At 43.1% G+C, this 12,704-nt stretch overlaps 1 protein-coding gene across 1 annotated transcript in view; it reads right to left on the reverse strand.

Moving 5' to 3' along the window:
• Positions 1-1,113: 1,113 nt before the first annotated feature.
• LOC127000964 (uncharacterized) overlaps positions 1,114-12,704 on the reverse strand; it is a 94,380-nt gene continuing 82,789 nt past the window's right edge. The window contains exon 8 of the mRNA XM_050865136.1: positions 1,114-2,029. Within this exon, the coding sequence (XP_050721093.1) occupies positions 1,930-2,029 (100 nt within the window). The 3' untranslated portion in view covers positions 1,114-1,929. The remainder of the gene's footprint in view (positions 2,030-12,704) is intronic.

Here is a 12,704-nt window from a genome sequence, read left to right on the forward strand (position 1 = left end):
AAAATCGTGCGCGTCTCCAAAGCTTCGTCGAAGTCGAAAGTCCTCGCCAATTCCTGATAGGACGTCGTACCTCGTCGACACCCAAAACAAACTGGCGAGGCCCTTCAAGTAGGTGACGAGGCCCTTCGACCCCGCACGGGACCGCGGCGACGTCGACGACTAGACCTACGAGGACCTACCAGCCCGCACGACAACACATAGTTTTGGATATTCGCCGCACAAATTCGCCAAAGAATGAACATGTTTACTCTTTGGTGATCTTTTGCTGCGACACCGGCGACTCTGAACACTCAGTACGAGAAACTGGCGAGGTCCGTATGGCGACTAGTCCGGCGACTACGGCGAAAGTCCGATTCGCAGTAGTCGTCGAGCACTTTCGCCAAAGTATGAATGGGGTTCTAGTGACGCCCGGAGCCAAGCGTTGGTAGCCATGATGCGCTGCTTCCCATGGCCGCCTTTACCGGTATCGGCTTACTGAAGGCCTTAGTTTAACTAAACTCTGTCTAGCCGAGCTTTGTGTGTTGGGTCCCCACACACGAGATTGATTGATTGATTGATTGATTTCCGTGCGTAATAAAATGGAAAGCAAATTAGTAAAATAATCTTAGTTTCACACGAGATGCATAGCTATTCCATAAGAGGGCGATGAAGATCCCTGTATATGGACAATATCCCAGAAGATGAAGATAGCCGGTTTAGACGATACAGAACGCCTAACGTCTAGGCAGTTTATTTACCAAGAGAAGAAAATAGAAGTTTGCAGCTAAGATTTTAAGCTAAGCATAAGCGGAGAGTGTTTATTGTAGAAGAAAAGGACTGTTGAGTGATATTGAATAATAGGGGATAGGTGATTGTCGAGATGGCAGGTGGTGAAATTGAGTTTTTGCGGCATTGAAGGTTGCATATTGAGGATAATTTATCAATGTCATTATCATCTTTATTTTATTATTATTATTATTATTATTATTATTATTATTATTATTATTATTATTATTATTAATAATATTAATATTATTATTATTAACAGTAGTGGTAGTAGTAGTAGTAGTAGTAGTAGTAGTAGTAGTAGTAGTAACAGTAATGGTAATAGTAGTTCTAGGAATTTTGATAGTTGAAACTATTTGTTATTATTATAATTAGCATTATCATTAGTATTGTTATTATTATTATTATTATTATTATTATTATTATTATTATTATTATTATTATTATTATTAGTTATAATATTGTTTATAATAATCATTATTATTACACTAATACAATTCTTAATACACATCAGGCCATCTCCAACATCATCACTGTCACCACAACTACAACAAGCAGTACTACTACTACTATACTTGTAGTACTGCTACTACTACTACTATAATTACTACAACTACTACTACTACTACTACTATCACTACTTCTACTACTACTATTACTACTACTAGTACTTCTACAACTACTGCTGCTACTACTACTACCAAAGTTGCTTTTTTATTTTAATTTTCTATTTTTATTTCATAACCGTCGGTTGACCCATGATTGGGCCTGGTGGTCGGCTTCAGCCCGTTAGTTGCGCGTGCATTTATTTATTTATTTATTTACTTTCAGTGGGGACATGCTTTCTTGGCTCTTGCTGTCTCCTGAAACTTTGCCTGATCTCGTGAGAGAGCTTCGCTATAGTCCGGGCTCATCAAGACAGCATGTGTGTAGACTCAGGCCACTTGGCGATGACTGAGAGTTTTTTCTATGTTTTCTTGTTCTTCTTGGTTGTATTACTTTTCATTGTAGGAATCTATACAATACATATTTTGCTATATCCATTACTCTTGAAGATTAAAAAAATTCTTCGTTCCTTCTTTACTGCTTGTTTTACTCTTCCTCTCTTCCCAGTTCATTCTTCCTTCCTCCCTTCCTTCCTTCCGTCTTTCCGTTTCTCCTTCCCTAACAACGAGTCCACGACGGGTGTTTGAGGGGTCGACACACTTTTGGACACCTGGTTCTGGACACCCTCCACCTCTCACGAGTCTTGTATGGCCCACACCTGGAACAAGAAAAGTGAGCAGATATGATTAGCGCGGTCACGCTATCCGCTCAGCCACCGCCTCGTCGTGTGTGTGTGTGTGTGTGTGTGTGTGTGTGTGTGTGTGTGTGTGTGTGTGTGTGTGTTAAGCTGGCAAATCACAGCCAACTCTGGTGACGGATCATTGGAACCTCTTCCACATCAGAGAGAGAGAGAGAGAGAGAGAGAGAGAGAGAGAGAGAGAGAGAGAGATTTACATAGATATTCAGACCACACATACCCTATGGTCCAGACTAGGAGATCTGTCCTTAACTCCAAGTAATATTATTTTAATCAAATGGCACCAAAACTTTGCACTTCTACTATAGTAAATATGAAGTTGAACGAAGCGTCGTTCGGGTATTGTTGTTATTGTTGTTTTTGTTTTTCTCCCTGCGGTGCGTCCCTTGTAAAAAAAATAATATCAGTGCGGAGTTTGTTAAAGCAGGAGGTGAGGCCACGATCAATGGTTTTGACTGACGTAATGGAATCCATGGCTTCGACTGACGTAATGGAATCCATGGTTTCGACTGACTGAAAGAGGCGGCTGGTCATTCCTATTTGGAAACGGAAAGGGGACTACCAGGACTGAAACTGCTGCCGAAATACAACACTGCTAAGTGTGCCTGGCCCATCTTTGCTTATGCGTATTCTAGCGTTTCGTCATATGTTTGAGTTCCGATATGAGTTTCGACAGGGAATGTTTTAAGCCTATGTTGCTCTCAAGAAAGCGTTTGACTCAGTGCATCGCGAGGCACTCTGTGATGTCCTGTGACCCCATGGGATTCCGTGCAGTGTTGCCAGCCTGTGCGTGTCACCAGCGATTTGATCAATGTGCCCACGAATCTTGGACTATTCTTTCAATTATCATAAATTACCTGTGTTCGTCTGGGACTTGTAACAATTACACTTCAATTCAATAAGTGATACTATTGTTAATAAAAATGCAGCCGATCATTCTCGTTGTTTCGTTTATTGGTAAACGAGAAAAAAAAATATATGACCGTTGGATACTTCTCCCCATTAAAAATCTTTCTTGCATGAAAGCCCTATGAAATATAAAAAAAGGATATATATATATATATATATATATATATATATATATATATATATATATATATATATATATATATATATATATATATATATATATATATATATATATATATATATATATATATATATATATATATATATATATATATATATATATATATATATATATATATACATACAGTATTTACTGAGTACCAGCTTAGGGTGTATCAGTCTCGCTTTTGAAGAAATTTATCAAAAACATTAGGGCGTCAACCAACTCGACACCCCCCCTCAACCAACACTAGGACTACCAGCTGTTTGTGTCTCCATCAGGTCCCTACCTTCCGCTTTCAGAATGTTACACCCCGCCCTCAGCTGACTGCTGGTTGTTGTGTGGGGTGAACCAAGAGCTTGGGTGAACGACTGCCGATTCCAGTAGGGTTGGCAGGTCAAAGTTGATGGCACTTAAGGTCAGAGGTTGAGGGCGGAGCGTAACACTGGAAGCGGAAGCCAGTGTCGCCTACTAATATCAAACAATGGAAGCTACGCTCTCTGTCCAGTTGCTTGACGCCCTAATGTTTTTTGATAAATTTCCTCGAAGGGGAGGAAGCTACAGTTTGAGTGGTACTCACAAAATATTGTTATATAAATAAGATTTTTTCAAAAAGGCCAATTCTGCTTGATTTTGCAGGGCTTTCACGCAAGAAAGATGTTGAATGAAAGAACCTTTCATCGATCATTTATTTTCTTTCGTTTACCAATAAATAAGACATCAAGAATTACGAACTACATTTTTTTTTACGGCTAAAGAAAAGCTCAAGGGCAACAAAAAATGGTATAAAAAAAGCCAGCTAATCGCTGTTCCTACAAAGACAAAAGTTATGAGCGGCCAAAAGAGAGGTCAATTTCGGGAGGAGAGGTGTCTTGATACACTCCTCTAGAAATAATTCAAGTCAAAGGCAGGAGGAAATATAGACGAAGGAAGGCTGTTCTAGAGTTTGCCAGAGTAAGGGATGAAAGAATGAAGATGGTGGTTAACTCTTGCATAAAGGGTTTCGACAGTAAAGGGATGAGCGTGATTAGAAAGTCGTGTGCAGCGGGGCCGCGGGAGGAGGGGAGGCATGCAGTTAGCAAGTTCAGAAGAGCAGTCAGCATAAAAATATCGATAGAAGAGAGAAAGAGAGGCAACATGGCGGCGGACTTTAAGAGGTAGAAGACTTTCAGTATGAGGAGGAGAGCTGATACGACGAAGAGCCTGAGACTCCACCCTGTCCAGGAAAGCTGTGTGAGTGGAGCCCCCCACACACATGAGATGCATACTCCATACGAGGGCGGACAAGGCCCCTGTAGATGGATAGCAACTGTGCGGGGGGGGGGGGGGGGGAACTGGCGGAGACGGTACAGAACGCCCCGCCTCGAGGAAGCTGATTTAGTAAGAGGAGAGATATGAAGTTTCCATTTGAGATTTTGAGTTAAGGATAGACCGAGGATGTTTAGTGTTTTAAAGAAGGTGATAGCTGAGTGTTGTCAAAGAATAGGGGATAGTTGTTTTGGAAGATTGTGTCGAGTTTATAGGTGGAGAAACTGTGTTTTTGAGGCGTTAAAGGACATCAGGTTCTTCTTGCCCCAATCGGAAATAATAGTAAGGTCTGAGGCTAAGCGTTCTGCTGCCTCCAGCCTGGAATCGTTTAGTTCATGTTGGGTGGGTCTTCTATTAAAAGAAGTTGAGTAATGCAGAGTAGAGTCATCTGCGTAAGAATGGATAGGACAATTCGTTTTGGAAAGATCATCATCAATGAACAACAGGAAAAGAGTGGGAGATAGGACAGAACCCTACGGGACACCACTGTTAATAGGTTTAGGGGAAGAACAGTGACCGTCTATCATAGCAGAAATAGAACGGTCAGAAAGGAAACTGGAGATAGAGGTACAGAGAGAAGGATGGGAACCGTAGGAGGGTAGTTTGGAAAGCAAAGATTAGTGCTAGACCCTATCAAAGGCTTTTGATATGTCCAGCGCAATAGCAAAGGTTTCACCGAAACGGCTAAGAGAGGATGACCAAGAGTCAGTTAGGAAGGCAAGGAGATCACCAGTAGAACGCCCCTTGCGGAACCCATACTGGCGATCAGACAGAAGGTTAAAAGTGGCAAGGTGCTTTTGAATCTTCCGGTTAAGGATTGATTCAAAATGTTTTGATAGACAAGAAAGTAAAGCTTTAGGTCCGTAGTTTGAGGGATTAGAACGGTCACCCTTCTTAGGCACAGGCTGTATGAAGGCATACTTCCAGCAGGAAGGAAAGGTAGATGTTGAATCTTAACCCGGTAGTTGCGAGGATCATGTTTCTTAAAGGCCCCTCTAAGCAAATTGATGAGAAAAAAATCATCTCACGCAAACCATTTCATTATATATACCTATCAACGCATTTGTGATCAGTTTATGCATCATCTATTTTTTATATTTTTTATCATGGGAAAAATTTGGCCCGTCGCTGGTACACGGTAAAGCCACAAATTTGGTCCGTCGCTGCTACCGGGTTAATAATAGGCATGAAGGAGTCAGAGGGGGGATAAGTAGGAGGAATATGCCCAGAATCGTCTTGAGTGGAGTCTTTAAAGAAAAATTGAGAGAAGAGTTCGCCCTTAGAGATATGTGAGACGGCGGTGTTGCCGTCAGGACTAAGGAGAGGAGGGAAAGATGTCTTGGAGACAGGCCCAACATACTAGACCTCTTCCGTACCTCTAACAATTCTACTTACTCTGTCAAACTGCTCTCTCCGTTGGGTTCCTCCGATCACAACCTTATTTCTGTATCTTGTCCTACCGCTCCTGTACACCCTCTGGACCCACCGAAGAGGCGATGCTTCTGGCATTTTGCTTCCGCTCGGTGGGACGACCTGAGGATGTACTTTTTCGATTTCCCTTGGAATGATTATTGCTTCCAGGAGGAATACCCCTCTGTGTGTGCCCAGCGCATCATAGATGTGATTGTCTCTGGAATGGAGGCACACATTCCACGTACTTTCTCTACTCCTAATGCTAAAAAGCCTTGGTTTAATCACGCTTGTTCTTGTGCTATCCAAGATAGAGAGGCAGCTCACAAAAGGTACCAGCGCCTCAGCACTCCTGCGAACCGTGATCTTTATATTTCTGCCCGGGATCGTGCCAAATTTATTCTTCGACTTACCAAAACCTCTCATAAATAGAAAATGTCAAAACCTTGCTTTTTCTAATTATAATTCTTAACCCTAACGGCAGCACCGCCGTCTCATCTATCTGTAAGGCTGAACCCTTCGCACAAACGTTCTGTAAAAACTCCACTCTTGACGATTCTGGGCATATTCCTCCTACTCATCCCCCCTCCGTCTCTTTTATGCCTGTTATTAAGATTCTTGAGAACGATGTTTTCTATGCCCTCTCTAGCCTCTACTCTCAGAAGGCTTATGGACCTAATGGAGTGCCTCCTATTGTCCATAAAAAAAATGTGCCTCCGTGCTGACACCCTCCCTGGTCAAACTCTTTCGTTTCTGCCTATCGACATCTACCTTTCCTTCCTGCTGGAAGTATGCATTCATACAGCCTGTGCCTAAGAAGGGTGACCGCTCCAATCCTTCTAACTACCGCCTTTTAGCTTTATTTTCCTGTCCATCTAAAGCTTTTGAATCAATCATCCGGAAGATTCAAAAGCACCTTTCCACTTCTGACTTTCTATCTCATCGCCAGTATGGCTTCCGCAAAGGGCGTTCTACTAGCGATCTTCTTGCTTTCTTAACTGACTCTTGGTCATCCTCTCTTAGCCGTTTTGGTGAAACTTTCGCTAGACATATCGAAAGCCTTAGATAGAGTCCGGCACAAGTCTTTGCTTTCTAAACTGCCCTCTTACGGTTTATATCCTTCTCTCTGTTCCTTTATCTCCAGCTTCCTTTTCCGACCGTTCCATCTCCGCTGTGGTAGACGGTCACTGTTTTTTCATAAATCCTATCAACAGTGGTGTTCCACAGGGCTCTGTCCTATCGTCCACCCTCTTCCTGTTATTCATCAATGATCTTTCTTTAACAAACTGACGACTCCACTCTGCATTATTCAACTTTTTTCAACAAAAGACCTTCTCAACAGGAATTACATGACTCCAGACTGGAGGCTGCAGAACGCTTTACCTCAGACCTTGCTATCATTTCCGATTGAGGTAAAAGGAACCTTGTGTCCTTCAATGCTTCAAAGATCAAATTTATCCACCTATCTACTTGACACAATCTTCCAAACACCTATCCCCTATTCTTCGATAATACACACCTGGCACCTTCTTCAACACTAAATATCATATGTCTATCCTTAGCTCAAAATCTCAACTGGAAACTTCACATCTCTCTCACTAAATCAGCTTCCTCTAGGTTGGGCGTTCTGTATCGTCTCCGCCAGTTCTTCTCCCCCGCACAGTTGCTTTCCATTTATAGGGGCCTTATCCGCCGTCGTATGGAGTATGCATCTCACGTGTAAGGGGACTCTACTCACGCAGCTCTCGTGGACAGAGTGGAGTCTAAGGCTCTTCGTCTCTTCAGCTCTCTCTCTCAGATCTCTTTCTATCTTCTATCGATATTTTCATGCTGACTGCTCTTCTGAACTTGCTACCTGCATGCCTTCCCCCTCCCGCGGCTCCGCTGCACTCGACTGTCCACTCTTGCTCATCCCTATACTGTCCAAACCCCTTATGCAAGATTTAACCAGCATCTTCACTCTTGCATCCCTTACACTGGTAAACTCTGGGACAGGCTTCCCTCGTCTGTATTTCCTCCTGCCTATGACGACCTCTTTCAAGAAGAGTGTAGCAAGACACCTCTCCACCCAAAATTGACCTCTCTCTTGGCTACTCTATAATATCTTCTGTTGTGGGAGTGGCAAGTAGCGGGCTTTTTTTTCTACACTCTTTTTGTTGTCCTTGACTCTTTTGTAAAAAAAAAAAAAATAGGGCGATAGTTTGAGGGGTTGAAGCTGTCACCCTTCTTAGGCACAGGCTGTATGAAGGCGTACTTCCAGCAGGAAGGAAAGGTAGATGTTGATAGGCAGAGACGAAATATTTTGACCAGGCAGGGTGTCAGCACGGAGGCACAGTTTTTAAAAACAACAGGAGGCACTCCATCAGGTCCATAAGCCTTCTGAGAGTTGAGGCCAGAGAGGATATAGAAAACATCATTCTTAAGAATCTTAATAACAGGCATAAAGGAGTCAGATGGGGGGGATGAGTATGAAGAATATGCCCAGAATCGTCCAGAGTGGAGTTTTTACAAAAAAGTTTGAGAGAGGACTTCAACCTTAGAGATAGATGAGACGGCGGTGCTGCCGTCAGGGTTAAGGAAAGGAGGGATAATTGAAAGAATAGTCCACGCTTCGTGGGCACAATGACGAAATCGCTGGTGACACTTGATAAGGATGAGGATACCTCCTTGCCTGGCCTCCACTCTAAACCTGAATAGTGTAAAATTTAAGGAGGATATGCTTTTTGTGAACACGGAGGTGGGGCAGAACAGTTTTTTTGCCTCATTACTTTTTAATACTTGCATGGACTGGATATTATGCAATGTTTTGGACCAAAGGCATTGTGGAGCATTTGTTAGCAATACAAAGGTCATGATCTTGTTTTTGCAGATAATACAATAACTTTTACAGAATTGATGGAGGTTATGGTGATGGTTTTCGAAGCAATGCACGAATTGGCGAAGTCTTTGGGTGTCCCAGTCCAGGACCAAGGCCAAGGTACAGGCCTTTACAGTCATGCACATTTAGCACAGTTCTTGCATAGTGAGAGGACCTCGAAGTCGATTGTGTTCCCTGTCTTACTTTATTGCCGTTGAACATGAACAATAAACAGTGACTTCATAAGACGAGTTGATTTTTTTTTACAGCAAGGGAGACAGCTCAAGGTCAATAAAGAAAAAAAATGCAGCAAAAAAGTCCGCTGGTGCTGCTCCATCAAGACGAGACAGAGCAAGAGGCCAAAAGAGAGGTCATTTTCACGAAAAGAAGTGGCTTGACACTCTTCTCTTGAAAGAGGTCAAGTAATAGGCAGAAGAAATACAGATAAAGGAAGGTTGTTCCAGAGTTTACCAGCAGAAGGGATAAAATAATGAAAATGCTGGTTAACTGTTGCATAAAAGATTTGGACAGTATAGGGATGAGCTAGAGTAGAAAGTCGAGTGCAGCGGGACCGCGGGAGGGGGGGAGGCATGCAGTTATCAATTTCAGAAGAGCAGTCAGCATGAAAATATCGGTAGAAGAGAGAAAGATATGTAACACAGTGGCGGAATTTATGAGATAGGAGAGTGACAATAAGAGGTGAAAAGTTAATTAGACGAAGAGCCTTAGACCACTCTGTCCAAAAGGGCTGTGTGTGTGAAGCCCCTCACTTGTGAGATGCATACCCCAAATGAGGACGGACAAGGCCCGTGTATGTGGACAACATCTGTGCGGGGGAAAAGAGCTGGCCTACACCATACAGAAAGCCCAACCTTGAGAAAGCTGATTCAGTAAGAGATTTGAAGTTTTCAGTTAAGAATTTGAGTTAAGAATAGGCCAAAGATGTTTACTTTAGAAGTAGGTGACTCCTGAGGGTTGTGGAAGACTAAGGGATAGTTGTTTGGAAGATTGTGTCGAGTTGATAGGTGGAGAAATTGAGTTTTTAATGCATTGAATGACACCAGGCACCTCCTACCTCGATCAGAATAATAGCAAGGTATGAGGTTAAGCGTTCTGCAGCTTCCAGTCTGGAGTCTTGTATTTCCTGTTGGGAGGGTCTTCTGTTGAAAGAAGTTGAATAATGCAGAGTAGAGTCATCCGCGTACGAATGGATAGGACAGTTTGTTGTGGAAAGATCATTGATGAATAACATAAAGAGAGAAGATGGGACCGAGCCCCATGGGGCACCACTGCTAATATATTTCAGGGAAGAACAGTGACTATACCACAGCAAAGATAGAACGGCCGGAAAGGAAACTGGAGATGAAAATACAGAGAGATGGATATAATCCGTAAGAGGTTAGTTTAGAAAGTAAGATTTGTGCCAGAGTCTATCAAATGCTTTTGATATGTTTAAGGCAACAGTAAACCTTTCACCAAAACAGCTAAAAGAGGATGACCAAGAGTCAGTTAAGAAGGCAAGATCACCAGTAGAACGCCCCTTGCGGAACCCGTACTGGCGATCAGATAGAAAGAAGGTCAGAAGTGGATAGATGCTTATGAATCTTCCGGTTTAGGATTGGTTCAAAAGCTTTAGAAAGACAGGAAAGTAAAGCTATAGGACGGTAGTTTGAGGGATTGGAACGGTCACCCTTCTTAGGCAGAGGCTGTATGCAGGCGTACTTCCAGCAGGAAGGAAAGGTAGATGCTGAAAGGCAGAAACCAAAGAGTTTGACCAAGCAGAATGTCAGCATGTAAGCATAGTTTTTAAGGACAATTGGAGGCACTCCATCAGGTCCATAAGCCTTCTGAGGATTGAGGCCAGAGAGGGCATAGATAACATCATTCTTAAGAATCATAAAAACTGGCATAGTGGAGTCAGAGGGGGGAGGAGTAGGAGGAATATGCCCAGAATCGTCCAGAGTGGAGTTTTTTTCAAAAAGTCTGAGCGAAGACTTCAGCGTTAGAGGCAGATGTGAAGGCTGTGCCGCCGTCAGGATTAATGAGAGGAGGTAAAGATGAATTGAAATTGGAGGAGATATATTTGGCTAGGTACCAGAAGTGTCTTTGAAGGATTATAGAAAGCAAGGCTGCGAAACTTTGTATTGATAAACGAGTTTTTGGTTAGTCGGAGAATAGATTTGGCACGATTCTGGGCGGAAATACAAAGATCATTATTAGCAGCAATGCAAAGGCTCTGGTGCCTTTTGCAAGTCCCGTCTATCTTTGATAGCACGAGAACAAGCGTGGGTGAATCAATTTTTTTTTAGCATGAGGGATAAAGAAAGTACTTGGAATGTGTGCCTCCATTTCAGAGACAAGCACTTCTGTGTTGCACTGGGCACACATAGAGGGGTCTCTCTCCTGGAGACAATAATCTTTCCACGGGAAGTCGGATCCTCAGGTCGTCCCACAGAGCTGCAGCGAAGTGACAGAAGCACCACCTCTTCGGTGGGTCCAGAGGCTGTACAGGAGCGAGATAACAGAATACAGAAATATGATTGTGATCAGAGGAGTCCAACTGAGAGAACAGTTTAACAGAGTAAGCCGAAGGGTTGGAGGTTAGGAAGAGGTCTAGCATATTGGGCGTGTCTCCAAGAGGGTCTGGAATACGTGTAGGGCGCTGAAGCAACTGCTCTAGATCATAAAGGAAAGTAAAATTGTAAGTTTGTAAGCAGTTAGCAAGTTCAGAAGAGCAGTCAACGTGAACATATCAATAGAAGATAGAAAGAGAGGCAACATGGCGGCGGAATTTAAGAGGTAGAAGACTATCAGTAAGAGGAGGAGAGCTGATGAGCCTTAGACTCCACTCTGTTCAGAATAGCTGTGTGAGTGGAGGCCCCCCACACGTCAGATGCATACTCCATACGAGGGTGGACAAGGCCCCTGTATATGGATAGAAACTGTGCAGGAGAGATGAACTGGCGGAGACGATACAGAACGCCAAACCTCGAGGAAGCTGATTTAGTGAGACAGGAGATATGAAGTTTCCAGTTAAGATTTTGAGTTAAAGATAGACCGAGGATATTTAGTGTTGAAAGTGACAGCTGAGTGTTGTCGAAGAATAGGGGATAGATGTTTAGAAGATTGTATCGAGTTGGTAGGTGGAGAAATTGAGTTTTTTGAGGCATTGAAGGACATAAGGTTGCTTTTACCCCAATCGGAGATGATAGCAAGGTCTGAGGTTAAGCTTTCTGCAGCCTCCAGTCTGGAGTCATGCAATTCCTGTTGAGAGGGTCTTCTATTGAATGAAATTGAATAATGCAGAGTGGAGTCGTCAGCATATGAGTGGATAGGACAATTTGTTATGGAGAGAAGATCATTGATGAATAACAGGAAAGAGTGGGTGATAGGACAGAGCCCTGTGGAACACCAATGTTGATAGGTTTAGGAGAAGAACAGTGACCGTCTACCACCGCAGAAATAGAACGGCCGGAAAGGAAACCGGAGATAAAGGAACAGAGAGAGGGTTATAATCCGAAAGAGGGCAGTTTAGAAAGCAAAGACTTGTGCCAGACTCTATCGAAAGCTTTCGATATGTATAGCGCAACTGAGAAAGTTTCACCGAAACGGCTAAGAGAGGATGACCAAGAATCAGTTAAGAGAGCAAGAAGATCGCCAGTAGAATGCCCCTTGCGGAACCCGTACTGGCGATGAGATAGAAGGTCAGAAGTGGAAAGGTGTTTTTGAATCTTCCGGTTAAGGATTGATTCAAAAACTTTAGAGTGGCAGGAAAGTAAAGCTATATGGTGGTAGTTTGAGGGGTTGGAGCGGTCACCCTTCTTAGGCACAGGCTGTATGAAGGCATACTTCCAGCAGGAAGGAAAGGTAGATGTTGACAGGCAGAGGCGAAAGAGTTTGACCGAGTAGGGTGTCAGCACAGAGGCACATTTTTTAACCCGTGGGCTTCGGGTATGGGAAAGCCGAGAAGTGGCCGAGAAACGGCAAAATTA

The sequence above is a fragment of the Eriocheir sinensis genome, chromosome 19 (assembly GCF_024679095.1).
Source record: "Eriocheir sinensis breed Jianghai 21 chromosome 19, ASM2467909v1, whole genome shotgun sequence".
Classification (NCBI taxonomy): Eukaryota; Metazoa; Arthropoda; class Malacostraca; order Decapoda; family Varunidae; genus Eriocheir; species Eriocheir sinensis.